Source organism: Chiloscyllium punctatum, chromosome 46 (assembly GCF_047496795.1).
Source record: "Chiloscyllium punctatum isolate Juve2018m chromosome 46, sChiPun1.3, whole genome shotgun sequence".
Taxonomy (NCBI): Eukaryota; Metazoa; Chordata; class Chondrichthyes; order Orectolobiformes; family Hemiscylliidae; genus Chiloscyllium; species Chiloscyllium punctatum.
The window spans coordinates 47,841,388-47,863,862 of record NC_092784.1 but is presented as its reverse complement, the minus strand read 5'-3'; the positions used below and the strand labels follow the sequence as shown (position 1 = coordinate 47,863,862).

The 22,475-nt window shown below is 40.8% G+C and overlaps 1 protein-coding gene across 3 annotated transcripts in view; it reads right to left on the bottom strand.

The window, feature by feature from the left end:
* LOC140468009 (A-kinase anchor protein 8-like) overlaps positions 1-21,930 on the bottom strand; it is a 28,358-nt gene extending 6,428 nt beyond the window's left edge. The window contains exons 1-13 of one of the 3 annotated variants that reach the window (XM_072564147.1): positions 21,829-21,918; positions 18,581-18,753; positions 17,782-17,820; positions 14,920-15,235; positions 14,603-14,765; positions 8,800-9,265; positions 7,403-7,526; positions 5,846-5,907; positions 5,162-5,225; positions 4,979-5,060; positions 4,132-4,273; positions 2,830-2,932; positions 900-1,030 (exon numbers count right to left, since the gene is read on the bottom strand). In XM_072564147.1, coding sequence (XP_072420248.1) covers positions 900-1,030; positions 2,830-2,932; positions 4,132-4,273; positions 4,979-5,060; positions 5,162-5,225; positions 5,846-5,907; positions 7,403-7,526; positions 8,800-9,265; positions 14,603-14,765; positions 14,920-15,235; positions 17,782-17,820; positions 18,581-18,595 — 1,707 coding nt within the window. In that variant the 5' untranslated portion in view covers positions 18,596-18,753; positions 21,829-21,918. Of the gene's footprint in view, positions 1-899; positions 1,031-2,829; positions 2,933-4,131; positions 4,274-4,978; positions 5,061-5,161; positions 5,226-5,845; positions 5,908-7,402; positions 7,527-8,799; positions 9,266-14,602; positions 14,766-14,919; positions 15,236-17,781; positions 17,821-18,580; positions 18,754-21,828 lie in introns of all 3 variants that reach the window. The other 2 variants (XM_072564146.1, XM_072564148.1) reach the window with 2 other exon arrangements.
* Between the last annotated feature and the right edge of the window lie 545 nt (positions 21,931-22,475).

The window sequence follows — 22,475 nt, the reverse complement described above, 5'->3', positions numbered from 1 at the left end:
TAACAAAACATTTTAAGATGATCACAAGCTTGATCGAAGAGATGTGCTTTAAGGAGTCTCTGAAAAGGAGGAAAGAGTGTTCGAGAGACCTGGACAGTATTTTGGAGGGGGCTCGGATAGTTGTGGAGAATTCCAGAGCTCAGGACCAAGGTAGATAAAGAAACATGATCAATAATGGAGAATTAAAATTAGGCAATGCACAAGTAGGCTTCAGCAGATTACAGAAAGCAAGGCCATGAAAGGATTTGAAAATAACAATGATATTATACAATTAAATCTTCGCCAATCTGGCAGTCAAACTAGGTCAGTGAGCTCAGACCTTATGCAAATGAGATTGACATTAATTTGAATGCAGAAAGCAGTCTTCTCAACTCATTCAAGTTTACAGAGGGTGTAAAATGGATGGCATTGAGGACAGCGTGGGAAGAGCTGAAAATAACTAAAAGGCAGAGATAAGAGTTTCAGCAGCAGATGACCTGAGACAGTGGTACAGACAGGCAATAGTCCTTCTCCTAACTTTCCTGAAACCCTTGGCATTCCCTGCTTCCCTAGAACACCTTGTGAATATGACAGCAGTTGAGATTCCAAGCAAATATTGTCTACATTTCATCTCTATTTTAAAAATGTCAATTTACCATGTCAGATAGACCACTGCAATGATAATCTTACTTGCATGTATCTGTTGGTTTTATATAAAAAATTTAACTGCCCCATTCTTCATTCAAGGCAGTATCTCATCTCTGAACTGTTACATCTTCAGAACAGACTATGGATTCCTCCAAACCGAAAGACCACACCATGAAACATTTTTTTTTTGGCTGGGGTGGGGGACAGTGGAAAGACGAAATTGCAATGAAGGTCAGTTTCTCATGTGGAGTGGAGAGAGTACCCAGATTTACTTTTCTATTCCTGTTGTGGTCAAATGTCTTCATGTGTCGCTGGATGGCATTGTTCTGCATTGGAATGAACATTTCACAAGCTATACAGTGGACAGCTTCTACCTTCTTCATAAAATTTTCAATACTAATACCTGTAAGACAAAGAAATTAACAGATCATAGAATCCATACAGTGTGGAAGCAGACTATTTGGCCCATTGAGTCCACTCCAACCATCTGAAGATCATCCAAACCAGACCCAACCCCTCTACCCTGTCCCCATAACCAGTCCATCTAGCCTGCACATCCCTGGATATTATGGTCAATTTAGCATGGCCAATTCGCCTAACCTGCACATCTTTGGACTGTGGGAAGAAACCAGAGTATCTGGAGGAAACACTCACAGACATAGGGAGAATGTGCAAACACCACACAGACATGTCGCACAAAGCTGGAATTGAACCTGGGTCCCTGGTGCTTTGAGGCAGCAATGCTAACCACAGCCACTGTGCCGCTCAGATAAAAGACACCTCTAACATATTACGTTCTCACTTACGTAACTTCACAAATTCATGTAGAAGTCATGTGGCAAAAAGTATCTAAATGTTTTTAAAGGTAGCAACATAGAGGATAATACATATATGAAAACAGGAAAATGACAATAGTAAATAGTAAAGATAGTCAATTATTTCACCTCTACTTACCAAAAAATGTCTAGATTGCAGGAGCATGAGCAACACAATGTGATATAATTGAAACAATTATTAGAAAAAGAAGCAAAGCCCATTAATTATTTGACTTGAGTCACAATTGTCCAAGGGAAGGTAAGCACTAAAGGACAGCTGAATGTTTCTTGCATTTTGAAATAGAGGTAAATAAGAAAACAAAGTTACTCTCATGCCAGAAAAAAAATCTGGTGATCATAATGAGATAAGAATAAAATAGGCTGGCATTATATATAATTCCTTTCACGACCACTGGGTAGCTCAAATGCTTTACAGGCAATGAAGTAGCTTTTGAAGTATAGTCACTGTTGAAATGTGGGAAACTTGACAATATTACCAAGTATCTGGAAATGAGAGTAATTGAGATGAATTTTTAAGATGGTATTTGAATTCAAGAGAATTTGAGTGCACAAGCAGTCTGTGTAAGGTATCAGTTATACACCGTGTGCATGAGGATGTTGCATTGTCAGAGTTATTGCCTTTTTAATGAAATATTAAACTGAAGCAACACTTATCTCCTCAGGTGACCATAAAAGATCACATAGCACTACTTTCAAAGATGAAATTCTATTCTTGCCAACAGTAATCCAACTCTGATGTGTAAAAATGAGACTTTACGTGTCAATCAAAAATTTAAAAAAAATGTTCAACTGGCCGTTAAGTTTTTGGGGACATGCTGAGGCCTTGGAAGGAGCAACATAAATGCAAAGTTTTTCTTTCCTGATTGAATAAAAGGGAGGGAGTTATGATAATTGCAAATAATCAACATGATAGAAACAATTAAACGGCAAATGAACACACCCTTTAATTTTTCTTTGTTCAACCGTATTTGAATCACCAATATCTGTGCAACCTGCATAGAGGCTTAGAGACTGCTGCTCGCCTATACAGCTCAGACTAAACATCAGTGTAATTGACCAGAAATCTACACTAAATGCTGCATCAGTTTCAATGGAATAAATGCAGGATTTATACAAAGCATGAAATGGAGGAGCAAAAGCAATTTTCCTCACATGATATGATTAGCATATGGAATTTTACAATTCAAACCATTATTGAAGTTCTGTAAACTTCAATATTTTATATAATTCTAAAATATAAGAAATGGCACAAAAGTTCAAGGGAGACAACAGGCTAAAATTATTAATCCATTCAGCAATGACTGATGTTTTGTGATGAAATGTATTAATCTTGCTCAAAAACACATCCCAGTTTAGCAATGCTCACCATGCAAGAGGTTTTGTTCCTGGATCCTCTTTATAATTGCACTTTTGTCTTCCATTGAGTCACGAAATTTCAATGTCTTCTTATTTTTGTTCAAAACATACTCCTGCAACGAAAGACCCATTAATTGTGAAAATAAATATCTTAAAACAGGCCCAGTATCAGTCTGCAAGCAGAAAGTATTTTGTGAAGCTAACATTCTGGAACTTTTCCACTCAGCAAATCACAATTTTCACTCCAGGAAAATCAAAAATTGACGATTAACAAAATGAAAGACCCCAGAATGGGTAACTGAAAACTTCCAGAGGGAAAAAGGAAGGTACTTTTAGAGGGTAAAAAGGAAGTACATTTCAAGAGTCTGTCCTTCAGATTGGATGTCTGACTGAAATGGCTAGAATCAAAAGGCTAACATTTCATGATACTGTTCACTGCCAAGCAACAGGGTAAGGAGCAGACCCATTATCAGAAGTACAGTGAAAACAGAAAGTGACTTGGTGCAGTACATACCAACACGATTAACTGGATCTCAGCTGAACCAGCAACAGATCATCCTTTAGTGTCAAAGGTATGCAGGCATTGCCATTTCTAACCATTCAGTAGCAGTCTCTACTAAAGCTTTTAAGTATCAAGTTAGTTCAGTACTGCCTGTTTGTACAACAACAGAAAAGTTTAAATGTTCAGTAAAACAAAAACAGAAAATGCTGGAAATATGAAGCATTTTTAATGAGAGAAAAACATAGTTAACATTTTAGGCTGATGACCTTTCATCAGAACTGGGAAATAAAACAGAAATGTCACGGTTTCACAGGTTGGAGCAACACTGAGGGCCGAAGGGCCTGTATTGCACTGTGATGTGCTATGTTCTATGGATGTTGAATGATTGCAGAAACAGGGAATATGTAGGCAGTGGAAACAAAAGGAACATCTGTGAAAGAGTGGAAGGCAGGAGAGATGAAATGACAGAAAGAAGGATGATGGTGCAATGCAAGAGAAATTGGAAATGGGACGAGTAAAGCATAAAAGATGGGCTTATAGATGTTGCAAATGAGAAAAATAAAAAGATCATGAGCAGATGGTTTCTAAAAAAAAATTGGAAGCAAAGATAATGATGAGAGTGCTGAAGGCTGGTGAGTGTCATGTCAAAAGATGAGGCTTGTGCAGGCTCTCTCATTCACTTCTTGCAACCATTCACCAACACAAGTTGGAAACACACAATATTCCTTGCACCATTATTCACCCTTCTGGGCATTTTACATGTGCATGAGCCAAGCATTAAACAACAAGAAAAGTACATTTTTAACATACATGCAAAAACTCGGCTGTTTCCTTCGGAAGCTTAGTTCCAATGAATTTGAAGTTTTCCTTATGAAATTTACTTTCCAAGTGGGGGAAAATTTCTTCATCATCAAAGGTACGAAACTTGCAAACTGAGCAGGCATACAATATTCTGCAATAAACATATTTTTATTGTTGAATATATAGTGTGTATCAATATTTTTACTACCTTCAATTGTAGTATTGAAACTGACCAATGCAATCCTATTACTAGACATAATTGTGACTACAGACCTCATCATCATAATTGCTGGTTTAAATTAATTGCATATTTTTTCTTAATCCTGCTAGAGTTCATAAGATCAGTTATATGCTATAAGGCTGGGAGAATTAGAAATAAAGTACAATGAGGTCACAATTGCAACCTTGAACCATGCTTATTCAATTAAGTTGGCAACCAAACTACAAAATAAGCTTCTCACTTCCCATGTAACCACTCTCTGTTGCACACTACAGTGACAGTACTGAGAATGGCTTCTACTCAGGAAATGTGATCATATGGTCATGTTACCAAAGAGACTATTACTCATGTAATTACATTTCATGATAAATGAGGGCTCTTGTAACACAGTAATACTGTCCCTCTCTCTGAACCAAAAGACCTGAGTTAAAGTCTCACCTGCATCAGAGGTGTGTAATAACATCTCTGAACAGATTGATAAGAAAATATCTTCATCATAAATCATATAGTAGGAAATACACTTTTAACTAAACAGTCCACCCCATAATCCAATCAATGCCAAAACTGAATCCTATTGTTCAGATGTTCAAATCAATGCAACTGCAGATATACCTATGATAAGAAACACTCCTTTACCTTTCTGTAATACGATCCCGCTGTTTCTTCCTTGGTTTCATTTTCATTTTTAGTTCATTACTTTCCTCTTGTCCCTCACCAGCTAAGAAAAAACAAAAGATTAAATGGCAGGTTATTGAATATCATAAATAAACAATCAAAATTTCACAACCAGGCCTCTTTTCTTGGAGTTAATAGTTTTACCATCTGCATCACTCTCTTTTTTCTCCTTTTCAAGGGTGTCAGTTGCATCTTTTTCCTCAAAGTTCTAAACATAGAAAAACAGTTTCAATGATACACCAACCAACAATCCCATCTGGGTTTTTTTCTTACACAAACACACTGGCTGTTATATTGACGACTGCAGTTTTAAACCAATACTTACTAAACCTGCACCAGAGCACAACGATCACGGTAATAGAAAACTACTTGCAGTGTTTTCCCTAAACTAGATGCCCGTTAGGCAAAATCCCGACCAAAATAAAATTAGTCACACAGGGTGAGAAATGAAAGAGAACCTCTAACAATATAACATTTTATTCTCTCTAACCATTACTTGAAAAATCTGTGACCATATTACAAGTGGAAAGTAGAAGAGTATTCCTCCACTTTCATAATTGAAAAATTTTAAAGGTGTTTTAATTTTCTACAAGGGAGACCAGGTCAGCCTTTCCTCTGTGCTGTGGCCTTAAATGACATCAATTAAGAATAATATGAAATAGTGTCAACAAGTGGTTATTGTAATAGATGTCATGTCAATTAGAGGTTCCTGAGTCTATCAGACCAAGTTTTATGCCAAATTGTTAGAGACCTTTTTCTTTAGGTATACTGAAACCACTTCTTAAATTTTATCAGAATTAAACTTTTAATATTTCCAGAAATACTCACAGCACAGGAGTCACCTCGTGCAGAACCTTCAACATCATCTCCATAAACTTGCTCTTTTCCTTCTATAATGAACAGAAAGACCAGTACTATGATGTGACGTCGTGCAAGTTACATCAAATCAGTTAGTCTGCAAACTTTTTATGAATTAAGTAAGGAAATTCAGTATCATGCTTAGAACACATGCATACACCAGGGCAACCCCTCCAATATAAATATTAATACAGGTCTGAAAATCTGACCCACCTCTCAGACAAAGGAAAACAGACCACTATATGAATTTTGTTCCGTGCTTCACCATCGTGAAAGACATACCAACCTCAAAAACATATTCAACCACAGCTGGACAGGAAGGTACACCGGCTTCGGTTTTAAGTTGACACAGACACAAGGTTTTTTTTTGAAAGAAAAAACTATTAGGATTATTAATGCATCAATTGGTACAACTCAGGAAGGTCCCAAAATATGCAATAATGCAAAGCAGGTTTAACATAATAACTTTGCATTGCAAAGTGATTATCAAGACAGACAGAGAGGCAGACTTTAAGGCTCATCTTAAAAGGAATAATAAGGAAGATAGCTTTCGGAAAGGTGTTTTAAAACTGACAGACTTGGACAGGGATAGAAGAATTAAAATCAGAGATCCTGGCATTGGCTGAATTAAGAGGAGCACCAATGCTCTGCAGGATGGTAGAGCTAAGATGGTGGACAGATTTGGAACAAGAGCTTGAAAACTGAAGCATTAATTATCTAGGAGGTCATGTTGACTAAAAATGATAAGCAGGATTCAGAAAGCAGTTTTGCAAGACTTCAGTGCAATGAGTCAGCTGAGACTGTGCTAGATCTCTAGGTCAACAAAGACTCAAGAGCTTCAGCGGTAGATGTGGTTAAGCAAAGGCAGAGTTGAGTGATGTCAGCAAAGGTGACTGAAATAATGGCATCAACATGCGGTCAAAAATCAATATGTCAGAGTTAAGTTTGACACCAGGATTATAAACAAACAGTCAGTTCAGTCTCAGTCAGTTCCGAGGGATGGAATGGAATCGGTGACTAACAAATGAAGTTTATAACAGGAATAGAAGACCATGCCTTTCACCTTCCTAATATTTAGTTGGAGGAATGTGTGTTAATCTAGAGTTGAAATACAAACAAGTAGTCTGACTATTGAAAAAGTGATAAAATACGCTGAATAACTGAATAGGTAGAACACAAAACCAGCATAGAAGAGTTGGACCAGTTTCTGAGCAGTATATGAAATAGATTTACAGAGATGGAGAAGGGAAGAGTGATTGTGGTGACACAGATGATAGGTTTGGAACTGACACTGATGTTGCTAAGGCTGAGGTTATGGATAAGAAGCTACCAGTTGAATATAATTCCAGAGAGGGAGAAAGATTTACTATCTCCTGACAACAGCTGGAAAGTGGACTGAGGCTTGACTGATCAGGACTGGTCAACACAGTTGAACAAAATTACCTAAGTTCAAAATTTAGGCTCAAACTCGTTTTAAAATGTTACAAAACAACAAGGAGTGTGCAACAATTTCTTTTAAGTGGTTACCTGCTTCACTATCTGAAATATCTGACTGGTCCATTCTTGACAGTTTGGAGTCTGGTTCGTCATTGCTTGCAGTTGAAGGCTGCCTCTTTCTTCCAAATCCTATCTCACGGCCTCTACCTCCCCTCTGTGATTAAGATACCAGAATATTGGTCAAATTAACTTTGGATGGATACTGTTAACTAGGAGGTCATGTACTCTAGGTTCTGATGTGATCTCTCTCTCTCTGCACTACTGTGTATTCTGTATTGTTCTACACTTTAGAATGCTGTACAGGCAGACTGAACCATACAAAACAATATGTTCCACTGTATCTGGGTACATGTGATAACAATAAATCAAATCAAATGTTGGAGAACTTTATAAAAATTGTTCAAATTGCTTTTCCATCGGGCAGAAGACACGTATTGACAAACTCAAGAACAGTTTCTTCCCTCGCTGTTATAAGAATGGACCTCTCAAATATTCGAGTTGACCTTTCTCTGCACCTTCTGTATCTAACATTATATTCTGAATCCTGTTCTGTTATCTTGATGTACTTATGTAAGGTATGATTTGTCTAGTTAGCACACAAAACAATATTTTACACTGAATCTCAGTACATGTGACAATAATAAATCAAATGAGGAAAGAATCAAAGTTCTTCCTGGATTCACCTCAAGTTCTGCAGATATTAAAGCCAATGAATGAGTTTCATAGTGAAACCAATTCGGTACAAGTCATTCTTTCAGTTTCATTTTTCAAACAGATTTAATGAAACAGAAGTTTTGGTCCACTAAACCAGAAAGTAACTTTAAGTCCAAGGGTTTGTAAGAACTACTAAACAAGTTCACACCATTATACTTTCATAAACATTCACTGAAACATACAGAAACCTACTAGGAATCATTATGAAAGCTACAGCAGTTTTAACATTGAATGCTAACCCTTGCAAATTGCAAGCACACACATTGAAATGTATCCAGTGAAACAAATGCAATGCAATATCAGCAAGCCTCAAAGTACCAACCACTAGTGTGCTAAGTGATGCATAAAGACACATTTGTGAAAATGCTACTCAATATTGACACATTCAACTGATCTTACATTCTGCATTCTTGCACTTTCAGCAATCATCTCATACAAGGTTACCATTTCTTCCTAAACTGCATATTCCACTCACAGCATTCCTGTAATCCACAGCAGCTCCATTTGTAACTTCTGATCTAGTCCATATATATGACCATTTCTATTGTTTTTAACTTTATTTTTGTATTTGACAATCAAGGTCAAGAAGGGGACATATTGGAGAAATATGTCTTTTGGAGAAAATGGGAGTTTGTTAGGCTGGTTGCTGAAATTCACACAGCTAAATGCTAAAGTCTATGACACTATAATATGGGAAACTACTTTCTACTTACAATTCTGAATTGATTCCTCTCTCTCCTTCGCAGTCTGCCACCTCCAAATTGCTTTCCTACTCCCTGCATGCCGAACATCCCAAACCCAGAGGGCTGGGAGAAGAGCGAAGGGACATTCCTGGAGAGGGGACCGTAACCCCTGCCTCCATATCCTATTGACAGTTCATTCCAGTGTGCAGATAGTCGTTCAGAACTTGAATATGATGAAAATGGATTGTTCCAGAAAGGTCTGTTACTCGGAGGTCTATCTCTAGACCAGTTCTGACCCCACTGCTGGCCGGACCTGTCACGTGCTCTGTTGTAAAATTGATTCCTGCGGTTCCTTACAGAGTTGCTGAAGTGGTCAAAGCGATCTCCATAGTAATCATTACGATTAGGTCCAGATTCACTGCAATCAAAGCCAGATCTGAACAGCTCACGGTCATCCAGTGAAGACCTGGAGTCATAGGACTCGAAAGGTGCAAACCTGAAAGAGTTGCACAGCAAACAAGGAATTTGGTCAGTAGCTGCAGAGTACCAATGAACAGCCTAATAAACACAGTCAACAAAGACTGAAATTTAAACAGCAGAGGTTCAACCAAGCTAGGTGATTCGTTTAAAAGGAATTAATATTTTCTAGTCTTTTATAAAATCAGTGTGGGATTGAATAACTTATCAGTAATAAAAACTAAATTGTTACCAATTTAAGAGCGTCATTCATGACTCTAAAACATAGACCTTTCCCAAAGCTAGCATCTGTTAAGAGCTCTGTAACCTAGAAACAAATGCACTGAACTTGTAGATTGTTCAGTGATTGGGTATATCTGATGGTCGATATGTGGATGGAAAACATTGTGATTTCTTCCATATTACTCTGTAGATAAATGTTTATTGCCAAGCCAAGTGTGTTATTACACAACTACACTTAAGGAATTTCACTAGTGTAGAAGCAAGCCCAGATATACAGCCCAGAAACAGACCCTGTGGTCCAACCAGTCCATGCCGAACATAATCCCAAACTGAACCAGTCCCGCCTGCTTCTAGCCCATTTCATTCCAAATGTTTCCTATTTGTGTACTTATCTATGAATCTTTTAAACATTGTAACTACAGCTGCATCCACCACTCCCTCAGGAAGTTCATTCCACACACGCACCACCATCTGTGTAAACAATTTGCCCCTCATGTCTTTTTTTAAAATTTCTCTCTTCTCACCTTAAAAATATGTCTCCTAGTCTTGAAATCCTCTAGGAGAAAGTGGGGACTGCAGATGCTGGAGATCAGAGCTGAAAATGTGTTGCTGGAAAAGCGCAGGTCAGGCAGCATCCAAGGAGCAGGAGAATCGACGTTTCGGGCATGAGCCCTTCTTCAGGAATCTTCAGGAATTCAGGATTCCTGAAGAAGGGCTCATGCCCGAAACGTTGATTCTCCTGCTCCTTGGATGCTGCCTGACCTGCTGCACTTTTCCAGCAACACATTTTCAGCTCTCGTCTTGAAGTCCCCAACATAGGGAAATGAAACCTATCATTAACCCTAACGATACTCCTCGTAATCTGTGAAACTTCAATAAGGTCCCCTGTCAACCTCCTACGCTCCAGTGGAAAAAAATCCCAGCCTATCCAGCCATTTTTTTATAACCCAAACCTTCCATATCCAGCAACATCCTGGTAAATCTCTTCTGAACCCTCTCTAGCTTAATAATGTCCTTCTTATAACTGGGTGACCAGAACTGGACACAGTATTCCAGAAGAGGCTTCAGCAAAGTCCTCTACAACCTTAACATGACTCCTCAACTCTTGTATTCAAAGGACTGAGCAATGAAGGCAAGCGTGTAAAATACCTTTTTAACCACCCGGTCCACATGTGATGTAAACTTCAGAGAATTATGTACTTGAACCTCTAGGTCCCTCTGTTCAACAACACGACCATTAATTGTATAAGCCTTGCCCTTGTTTGTTGAACCAAAGTGCAGGATCTTGCATTTATCCAAATTGAATTCTTTCTGACATTTTGTAGCTATTTGACCCATTTAATTTAGATAAATGCGAGGTGCTACATTTTTGAAAGCCAAATCAGCACAGGATTTGTACACTTAATGTAAGGTCCTAGGGAGTGTTACTGAACAAAGAAACCTTGGGAGTACAGATTCATACTTCCTTGAAAGTGGCATCATAGGCAGATAAAATAGTGAAGGTGGCGTTTGGTATTCTTGCCTTTATTGGTCAGTGCATTGAGTATAGAAGTTGGGAGGTCATGGCATGGCTGTACAGGACATTGGTTAGGCCACAACTGGAATACTGCATGCAATTCTGGTCTCTCCCCTACAGGAAGAATGTTGTGAAACTTCAAAGTGTTCAGAAAAAGTTTAAAAGGATGTTGCCAAGGTTGGAGAGTTTGAGCTATCGGAAGAGACTGAACAGGCTTGGGCTATTTTTCCTGGAGCGTCAGAGGCTGAGGGGTGTCCTGAGTAAAGGTTACTGCCAGACACTGGCCGGACTTCACCAGGATCATCCAGGGGCTTCCAAGATGAAGATGCTAGCAAGGAGCTACGTCTGATAGCCAGGCTTGGATGCTAACATAGTTGCATTGGTGGGGCAGTGCACAGAGTGCCAACAAGGACAAAAATTGCCACCAGTGGCAGCTGCTAACTCGTGGGAATGACTGGGTAAACCCTGAACGCAGTTACATGTCGACTAAGCTGGTCCTTCATGGGCTCAATGTTCCTGGACATCATGGATGCCCATTCAAAAGCGATAAGCATCGTCCACGATACATGGATTCCCAGAAGTACTGGTCATGGACAATGGAACATCATTCACCAGCAGGGAGTTTGAGTATTTCCTGAAGTTGAATGGCATTCAACACATAAGGACAGCTCCATATCATCTATCATCCATTGGTCTGGCAGAAAGAACAGTCCAAATGTTGTAGGCGGGCTTGAAGAAGCAGCCTAAAGCATAATTGATACCGAACTGTCCCAGTTCCTGTTTGATGATAGGACCGCTCCTCACACAACAACAACTTAGTTCCAGCAGAGTTGTTGATGGGGATAAGACTCTGAATCAGGTTAAACCCAATATTCCCAAACCTGGGGGAAGAGAACGAAACGACAGCAAGAACGCCATTTCCAGCCAAATACCTCCTCTAAGCGAGAGATCAGGGGACAATTCAAGGGACAAAGTTTGGTACTGGAACCACAGAAATGGCCCTGTATCGGTACAAGGCAAGGCTGCTGTGAGGTCAGGTCCAATGACTTACAAAGTTCAGGTAGGTGAGGCGGCTCTGACAAACATGTGGATCACCTGAAAGCTGTTACCTCGCAAATGGGGCAGGAGCAAAACACACCTGGCCCCTCCAAACAGCCAGAAAGCCTGTCAGAAACCATAGATTCTCCCCCTCCATCAAGTGTCAAGGAAACTTTGGAGTCCAAGATGGAAGCAGCCTTGATATCATTACCGCTGGAAGAGGAAAAGAAACTCTCTCAAGATGCTCCAGAAAGCAAATGATGGGCTACTGTCCAGTACATGCCACCTGTGTCAGAGTTTGAATCAGAGGAACTGGACCTGGGACAAAAACATCACAGATCCACAATGCCTTTTGGGAGGGATCTCCAGGATGTTAGCCCAGCGACAGTGAAGGAATGGCAATATATTTCCAAGTCAGGATGGTGAGTGGTTTGAAGGGGAACTTGCAGATGGAGGTGTTATGATATTAAAGAGTTAACTTACTCTGCTGACCTGCAGGAAATTGGATGTCTCGAGGCTAGAGTGGGATGCCTCTGACTTGCAGGTAGATTGTAAGGAAATCATATTCCCATCTCTTGGCATTCAGAGCCACTTGCATGGCCATTTCCTAGTTATTCAAAAGCCATTTACATTGTCATCTACTACTATTTTCACCCTCTATTCAGAAATCAATAAAACATTATAGTTGGAATTCTGACAACTCCCTGTGGTTAAAAAAAACACAATTCACTCCAGATCAGGCCATTACAGGATGATTTGCAATACATTGTTTCTGGAGGTGAGGTGGTCACTGCATTGTGTCTTGAGTGGCATCTGACTGTGAGGGAGTGCCAGGGGGTTGTCTTCTGAGCATTACTGACTGTGATGTAAAGATTTTGTATAAAGGAACGTCTGTTTCCTTTGTACAGAGAGCTTCCCTGGACATGCTTTGCAACCATGGCGAAGAGTGTTCAGGGTTTCTCCAAAGCTTGTATTATACTGTGCTTAATAAAATTTTGCTTGTTCACAAAAGTTGGCATGCTGCAGTCGCATCAAGTGTGTAAAGAACCTCAGAAAGAAACAACTTAACAGTGTCCCCATGTATCTGCTGCCTTGTCCTTTTAGATGGAAGTGGTCATTCATTTTGAACGTGCTGTCCCAGGATCTTGGGTGAATGTCTGTAGTGCACTTTGTAACTAGGATACTGTGCTGCGACTCAGCATTGGTGGTGGAGGGAGTGGATGCTTCCGAATTTGGTGCCAATCCTCTGAGCTGATTTGTCCTGTTGGGGCTGCACCCATCTAGCCAAGTAGGGAGTATTCCATCACAATCCTGACCTGTGCTTCGTAGATGGTGGACAGATTTTTGAGGAGTCAGGAGGGGAGTTATTTACTTCAGTATTCCTTGACTCTGACCTGCTCTTGGAGCCACTACGTTAATCCAGTTGAGTTTCTGGTCATTAGTAACATTAAGGATATGGATTGTGGGGGAATTCAGTGATGGTAACACCATTGAATATCAAGGAACAGTGGTTAGATTATGTCTTATTTGAAGGTGACGGCCTACTGGAATTATGACTCGACCATTAATCCAGAGACCCAGGTAATGTTCTGGGGCCCCAGGTTTGAATCCCGCCGATGAATTTGAATTTTAAAAAACCGAGCATTACCAGTCTAATGAATGCATAAATCCACTGTCAAATGTTGGAAAAGTCCTTCTTTAGGGAAGGAAACTGCCATCCTTACCTAGTTTGGCATATATGTAACTCCGGACTTGATTGATTCTTAACTGCCCTCTCGTCAATTAGGGATGGGAAATAAATGGGGCGAGCCAGTAATGCTCTCATCCCATGAATTAATAAAGGAAAAAGATAATCATTGGCTGGCATTTGTGGTATGAATATTCCTGTGATTACCATAAATATGTATCAAGCTACATTATACCTTCCAACATACTGAGAGTCAATGGTGAACAATAGGAGAGGTTGCTAACTTAATTCTCCAACTGAGAGAAGCAATTTAGATCAGAAACACTCTCTTGGTCATTATTTTGTGATAAATCTAAAATTATGTCTATTAAATGTTATGCCATTTAAAGTTCTTTAACAATAATGCTAGCGTTCTTCATATTTGGACAATAAAAAACCCAGAACCAATTAGAAACAACAAATTGCAGACCTTACAAATAGAATAAACATCTTGATCAAATTATGCCAAGACAAAAAGAAAGCCATTCTGTTGCTATAACCTCCACAAGGACTGAATTAAATAAATAGTCAGTAGTACATGAATAGAGTTCTTGTAGTGCAGTGGTAGAGCTCCTATTTCTGAGCTAGAAGACCACGTTCAAGTCCAATCTGGTCAAGAACTGTGTCATTACATGTCCGAACAGATTGGTTAAGTACTGCTAGGACATGTTGAGAGTGAATGCAACATTATGTTCACAGCAGAATGCCAAGAGACAAAACATAGTGTCTCCATGTACATACAATCTTTAATGCTAGTTCAAGGTCTAATCTAAATTGTTCAAAACAATCAAAAAAGTCTTAGTCTCCCAAATGGCACAGAGTGGTCAAGCTGCTTTTGAAGCCCCGATAGATACCTTTCCTGATCATCACCTTCATTGCGAGAAAGGAGATCTAATTGTTGGTTAATTTTAGCTACAATGGATTCAGAAGTCTGGTTGCCCTTGTACGAGTCCCAGGATTTACCACTGTAGCCATAACTGGATCCAGAACCATGTCCACAACTGTAGTCATCATAACCTGAAGAGGGCAGATAAATTGCAATAACATTATCAGTGTTATGATTGAAACAACCACATATGCAAGTTCTTAAACTGTTTTGAGACTCTTAATATTGGAAATGGTTCCTACACCCCCTACAGAGAAACAAATGAAGTTAGAGAAATTGAGTTACCTACAGCAGATGAATAACAGCTAAACACTGTGGGTGGCACGGTGGCAGTGGTTAGCACTGCTGCCTCACAGCGCCAGAGACCCGGGTTCAATTCCTGCCTCAGGCAACTGTCTGTGTGGTGTTTGCACATACTCCTCGTGTCTGCGTGGGTTTCCTCCGGGTGCTCTGGCTTCCTCCCACAATCCAAAATTGTGCAGGTTAGGTGAATTGGCCATGCTAAATTGCCCGTAGTGTTAGGTGTCAGGGAATGGGTCTGGGTGGGTTGCTCTTCGGAGGGTCGGTGTGGACTTGTTGGGCCAAAAGGCCTGTTTCCACACTGTAAGTAATCGAATCATAAAATATTATTGTAGAAGTGAAAAGTATGTAAATAATCCACATGTAGCAAGTGAAAAAGACAACAGCCTTTTTTTTTAAAGCATATCTTCACACACTTTTTTTCCCTTTTGGGGAATAATTGGGAGGTGAAGGAAGGACTCCCAGACTGATTATAAACTGGGACAAGTTTTGTGGTGTGGAATTTAAAGATAGAAGGATGCAACCCACTGCAGACCTCTTATGTTGTGTGTGATCTAGGAACCAATGTTTTTTCTCTATATTTCAGTCAAAATCAATAGCTTAGCTTTTCTTCAAAGAATGAACCTCAAATAATTTGGAAAAACCATATCTTTATTTTGATTTTAATCCTGCAATAATGGCTCATTGCGATGCAAGACAGGAGAACCACAACTGCAACACTAATGTTCTGAGTTCAGCAAACAGACGAGAATTTTAAATGCGATAGGTGGAAGGAGGTTAAGGTGAGGGTGATAGGCCAGAGAGGGGTTGGGGGCGGAGAGGTTGGGAAGATGATTGCAGGTCAAGAAGGCTGTGCTGAGGACAAGGGTTGGGACTGAGAAAAGGTGGGGGGAGGGGAAATGAGGAAGCTGGAGAAATCTGCATTCATCCCTTGTGGTTGGAGGGTTCCTAAGCGGAAGATGAGGCGCTCTTCCTCCAGGCGTCGTATTGCCATGGTCTGGCGATGGAGGAGGCCAAGGACCTGCATGTCCTTGGCGGAGTGGGAGGGGGAGTTAAAGTGTTCAGCAATGGGGCGGTTGGGTTGGTTGGTGCGGGTGTCCTAGAGGTGTTCTCTGAAACGTTCCGCAAGTAGGCGGCCTGTCTCCCCAATGTATCAGGTGCAGCGGATGCAGTAAATGATGTGTGTGGAGGTGCAGGTGAATTTGTATTATAACCGACCGACTTTCACAGCTACCTAGATTACACATCCTCCCACCCTGCCCCCTGTAAAAACGCCATCCCATATTCCCAATTCCTTCACCTCCGCCGCATCTGGTCCCAGGAGGACCAATTCCAACACTGAACAACCCAGATGGCCTCCTTCTTCAAAGACCGCAATTTCCCCTCAGACGTGGTTGACGATGCTATCCACCGCATCTCCCCCACTTCCCGCTCCTCTGCCCTTGAACTCCGCCCCTCCAATCGCCACCAGGACAGAGCCCCACTGGTCCTCACCTACCACCTCACCAACCTCCAGATACACCGTATCATCCTTCGTCATTTCCGCCACCTCCAAACAGACCCCATTACCAAGGATATATTTCCATCCCCTCCCCTATCAGCGTTCTGGAAAGACTACTCCCTCCGCGACTCCCTCGTCAGGTCCACACCCCCCCACCAATTCAACATCCACTCCCGGCACCTTACCCTGCAACAGCAAGAAATGCAAAACTTGCGCCCACACATCCCCCCTCACTTCCCTCCAAGGCCCCAAGGGATCCTTCCATATCCACCACAAATTCACCTGCACCTCCACACACATCATTTACTGCATCCGCTGCACCCGATGTGGCCTCCTATACATTGGGGAGACAGGCCGCCTACTTGCGGAACGTTTCAGAGAACACCTCTGGGACACCTGCACCAACCAACCCAACCACCCCGTGGCTGAACACTTTAACTCCCTCTCCCACTCTGCCAAGGACATGAAGGTCCTTGGCCCCCTCCATCGCCAGACCATGGCAACACGACACCTGGAGGAAGAGCGCCTCATCTTCCGCCTAGGAACCTTTCAACCACAAGGGATGAATGCAGATTTCTCCAGCTTCCTCATTTCCCCTCCCCTCAGTCCCAACCCTCAGACTCAGCGCCGCCTTCTTGACCTGCAATCTTCTTCCCGACCTCTCTGCCCCCCAACCCCTTTCCAGCCTATTACCCTCACCTTAACCTCCTTCCACCTATCGCATTCCCAACGCCCCTCCCCCAAGTCCCTTCTCCCTACCTTTTATCTTAGCCTGCTTGGCACACCCTCCTCATTCCTGAAGAAGGGCTTTTGCCAGAAATGTCGATTCTCCTGCTCCTTTGATGCTGCCTGACCTGCTGTGCTTTTCCAGCAACATATTTTTCAGCTCTGATCTCCAGCATCTGCAATCCTCACTTTCTCCTAGAGAATTTTAAATCTCTACACCTGCCATCAAGGGCTGAAGGACCTGTGCTGCACTATAATGTTCTCTCCTAAACCAGCAACTACAGTCTGCGGTTCTGACATCTTCACTTCTTGACAAGTTTGTTCCAGTTGCAGGCTAAGAAATATGTGCATTACCACTCTTCATACAGCACATGAATGTCACACGAAGAACTGTCAGATTTCACACTGAACTAAAAAAGGATACAGAGCAAGGACAAACAACTGTAGAGGATAACAATTAGTGGGAGGTTTTCTATTCTAAAGCTTACTGAGCTATTTTATGTAGCTGTCAGGTTTACAATCACTCCTTGTTGAGTCAAATCAAGTTCCAAAGCTTGGACAGTAAGACCAGCCAAATCATCCATCCAATCCCCACCATTAAGCACCCCTAACATTTTTACCTTCACCAGAAGATTCTGTGTTCCAATTTCCATATGAACCTGCAAAATAAGACTATAATGTCATATTGTAATTGGAAAAAAAAGACTACCAGTACAAAGTACATTGTGAAACAGAATATCAAACCAAATTCCATTATAATCTGCAGCAATGCAGAACAGTAATAATACTCTCAACCAAGTGAAAAACTTTGCGAGTTCCAAACACCACTCCAAACTCTTCAGCACATAGTCTAAGGAGATATTTTACTTCAGTGCTTGCTTAGCGCAGCATTGTAGACACCATCTCAAGTGAAGTTAAATACTATAATAGTACAGTCTGAAGGAGAGCTGATTTCAGGTACAAAGAAAGCAAGTAAGTCAATTTTGATGCAATTTCCCAAAATTCTCAGATTTGGAAAAATTGAAGAAAGCATTACATCTCCTACAGGCTAATGCTAAATCAGTCCACTTAGTCACACTAAAAAAAAGTGCCTCACCTACCCTAGAAATAGAGAATTTGCAAATAAGTGATTTCATTGATTACTATGGCATCAAGATTGTGTTTATGTATGGTATGGTACAATACCAAAGCCAAATGATTTGATAAGAATCTCTGTGGATGTAACTCACTTATACAAAGCAACGGTTTACGAAATTCACTGAATTGCTTCAATGGATGAAAGTCTAACAAAACTAGTCCAGAGTCCTATTCAGCAAGTTAGATGCTAACAATGGATTTGGCAATTACTTGCAGATGTAAACTCCAGAAAGTTAAGTACATTTATTACATCCTTTCGGCATAATTGTTTTAACAGATTACCTTCGCTAATTGCATTCGCTCCAGAAATGTTTCAGAGAATGATATCCAACTCGCTGGAAAGCATCAACGGTGTAATATGCCACGTGGATTTCATACTAATACATGGATCCACAAAAGAGGAACATAGCCAAAGAGTTACAAGTGGCGAAGTCCAACAGAATGCAGGTCTAAAACTGAATGAGACATGCAAGTTTTCAAAACCTAACATTATCCAAGCTACTGAAATCACAGTAGATCCAAACAAAAACTATATGCCAGCAGAGAATTCCCACCACCTAGGAACATTACAGTACTTAAAAGAATCCTTGGGATGGTGAATCATGTGGGAAAGTTTCTACTTTACCTGCAGAGATTAATGAGACTTTCAAATAGAGCTTAAGCCAGGGCCAATGATGCTGGAACATTGGCCTCACAAGGGTATTTGATAAAATCAAGTAACTCCTGTTCTCCTTATAAATTTTAAGATATAATAATTTACTTTACCAACCATAGCAACAACTGATACATTTTTAAACAAGGTTGGGCAGTGCCCTTCCTTGTGCTGAAACATGGAAAACATTGACCAGTCTACTATGGCGGTAGATCACTAACGAGATTAAACAGTGTATATCATTAATAAGAAAGTAGTTTTAGCAACAACAGTAGTGTGTGGAGAAAAAAAAAATCAGATTATGTGATGGTCTTAGTTTTAATTTTGAAATATAACTATAAACCATTGCTCACACTTTCAAACACAAAACCTATGACCAAGTTGCTGCCCATATTTCAGCAGTTTAGATTAAGGCTCACAAAGTAATGTATTTAAGGCAGGTATCAATCAGCAGTCACACTGTCAAGATACCATTAAATTGAACAGAAGATCTGGAATTCATTGAAGTTGACGCCCACTCATCAGAAGTTACTAAACATTTACCAGCTACTAAAGCTGCAAATGATATGAGATGCAGAACACATCTGGATCCAGAAATATTGTCTGGAAGATGCCAGATTATGAACCAACAATCCAAAGCATAACAATAATTTGCATAGTGTAAACACCTCATTGTTATGGATGATGATTCACTAATCTTCAAAGAGAGCTTGGCGATACCAAGAGGTCTTTAACTTGACATTCTTCAAAAAAATTCATCAAGCATGTCTGAGAACTTTAAAGTGTTGTGCAAGAAATAATCAATCTGGTCAGCTATCATTCACTGCATAAAGGAAATATTTATCATCTGTATTGTGGTGTAAACACCCAAAAGGAAAAAGAGCCACTAAAATCTCTATTGTTTCCATTAAAGGACAGGGGAACATCTGGGAATGGATTTATTCAAGTTCAAAGGGAAGATCTTCATTATTATGGTAGAATATTACTCCAGGTGCATTGAAGTCAATCGTCTGCATAACTGCATTGGCAGTAATAAAATCACTCAAGAGAATCTACTCAGTGTATAGAAATTCAGACAGTGTAATATCAAATAGTCCAAAGTTTGGAAATGACAAATTTTTAAGAGATTATGATTTACATGAATATTTTATTCATGCTATCAATTCACCTCACTAACCTCAAGCAAATGGAGTAGCTGAGCAAAGAGCAGAAATAATACAAGCATCACAGAATGGGTCATCACATTTAGAATCACTGATAGACAGAAAATTGAAAACATGACTTCCATCTACGTCTCAGATGTTGAAACATCATTGAAAATGACAAGAAGAATGAAGTAGCAGGAAGAAGAGCAAAGTGAAAACCAAGTTTGAAACTTCCATAAAAGACATGGAGAGAAGTGTTACCAGAGCTGCAGACTGTATAGGTATTAAATCAACAGAGTAAAAGAAAGATTGTAGCAAAAACAAAAAGACACAACCAAAATCATTTTTGACTGAAATAGATTCTGGGAGTGAAATCATAATGCATTGATTAATCAAACAAGATTTAAACAGAAACTTGGAGGAGGAGGAATAAAGTTCCACAACCACTCAGAGGAGAGGAACATTCACACTGACGGGAAAAGAGCACAGAATATTATTGACCTCAGAATGAGATTAGAAGCAGATCAGGAAATTCTTTGCTTTTTTTCTTAAATTGAGCCTTCTATAAACAATTAAGGTAATTGAGTACCAGAATATTTAATGATTAAAATCAACATATTTAAAATGTTTAAAGGTAAATAAATTAGAAGGGAAAAGTTGTTATATTTCCTACAACACAATAATAGGATGCTTTAATTAAATTTCGCAGTCATGTTAACATTGCTTGCTACTTTGATACAAACTTAAGAAAATAACATGATAAAGCCTGTCTTGCTAATAATGCTCTTCTCATCATTTGGTTATGTCCATTAAAAAAGGAAGGGAGAACAAAATAAAGTGAAAAGAGAACCTCACGCTTGAATTTTAAGCGTGACAAGTCAGAAACTTGCGGAGGGACACAAAACCAGCAGGTAAACAGCTTATTATTCTCACCGACAACAGGAGCTTAGTTGAGAGCTCACAGCCTAAGCTAAGGGAGCGCTGCAAGTGTATCGGGGTAAGAGGACGGACTGGCCAACGTGAGCGCGCGAACGGGGCGTGGTTGGGGGTGTGCGTGCGTGCGTGTGCGCGTGTGTGTGTGTGTGTGAATGTCAGCGATGCACGTGGGCCAGAGTCGGACCGTTTCCAATGAGGCGCCATTTTGTGGGGGTCGAGAAAACGAAAACGCGAACACTGAAAACAACATCCAGGGGAGCGCGCAGCAGCTAGCCCGTAATCGAGTTTCACTTTAGATTTTATGGTGGAGGGGAAATTTTCATCTGTACTTCAGTAACCGACCGCTTGAAACAAAAAAAAACGTGGCGCAACAATGTACAGCTCCTATTTTTTAATGCAGTAAAACAGCGGCGGAAAACAAAAGTGTGATTCCACGGCGCATGCCCAGTAGCGATCGAGCAACTCAACCCAGAACCCCAAGACTAAGCGACACCGACCGCGACCAATCACACCACAGACCCGCCCAAAACAAAGGTCCGCCGGCCAATCGGATATCGTGGGCGGGGTTACCGGCTGCAGCAGGTAGCGTTGTTTTTCCTTTCGTTTGTGAAAACCAGCCTCGGTGGCTGTGGCTTTTTAATCTTTTCTGGGAGGAGGAGCAAAGGGGACCAATTTATAGAAAACGGTCAATCGCCGTGTCACGATGCAATGCACATTGCCTTTCTTTATTTTCATTTATCTTAAAATAAATGAAGGCGACCACGAGGCGCCTATCGCCTCAAACTCGCTTGACTGACCTGAATAACGACCGTCCATTTCGCCCCGGCTTCAGTCAAAACAAGTCTCCCCCAGTCAACGGCGGTCCAACCGGATGTATCGCCCATCCGCCGCTGAATGGCCGAGGTCCAGGAATATGGGCGGGGTCACAGTGGGAGAGCGGCTCTCGAGTCGTCAGTGCCCGCGTCACTCAAACACAGTCCCTCCTTGACGACGGTTGCCATGAGGGGCGTCCAGGGCTCGCGCGCGCTCCCGTGGAGCCTTCAAGACGGGCGGCATCACCCCGCCCCCAAAACTTGTTTAAAACAAACACAGACACAAACAAATGTTGGAGAAAGTCAGCAGGTCCTGGAGGCGTCCGCGGACAGAAAAACACAGTTAAGATTTTTGGGTCCGGTGACCCTTCTTAGAAACCTCTCAATGATTTATTTATTTTTTGTTTTAATTGTCCTGTTTCGTGAGAAAGAACAAAACATTAATTTAACTCATTTCTCTTCGTACAGGATAATTTTATTTTGTAAGAGTGGTGGGGGAATGGGTTTGGGAGTTCATTTCCCCCTTGAGCCAGTCTGGAACAGCTCACCTCAGGAGCGGGTTCATCCAGCTTCTCGTCTGTGCAGACTGAGTTCCGTTCATGTATGATTTGGGAGCGGGTAAGAAATGTCAC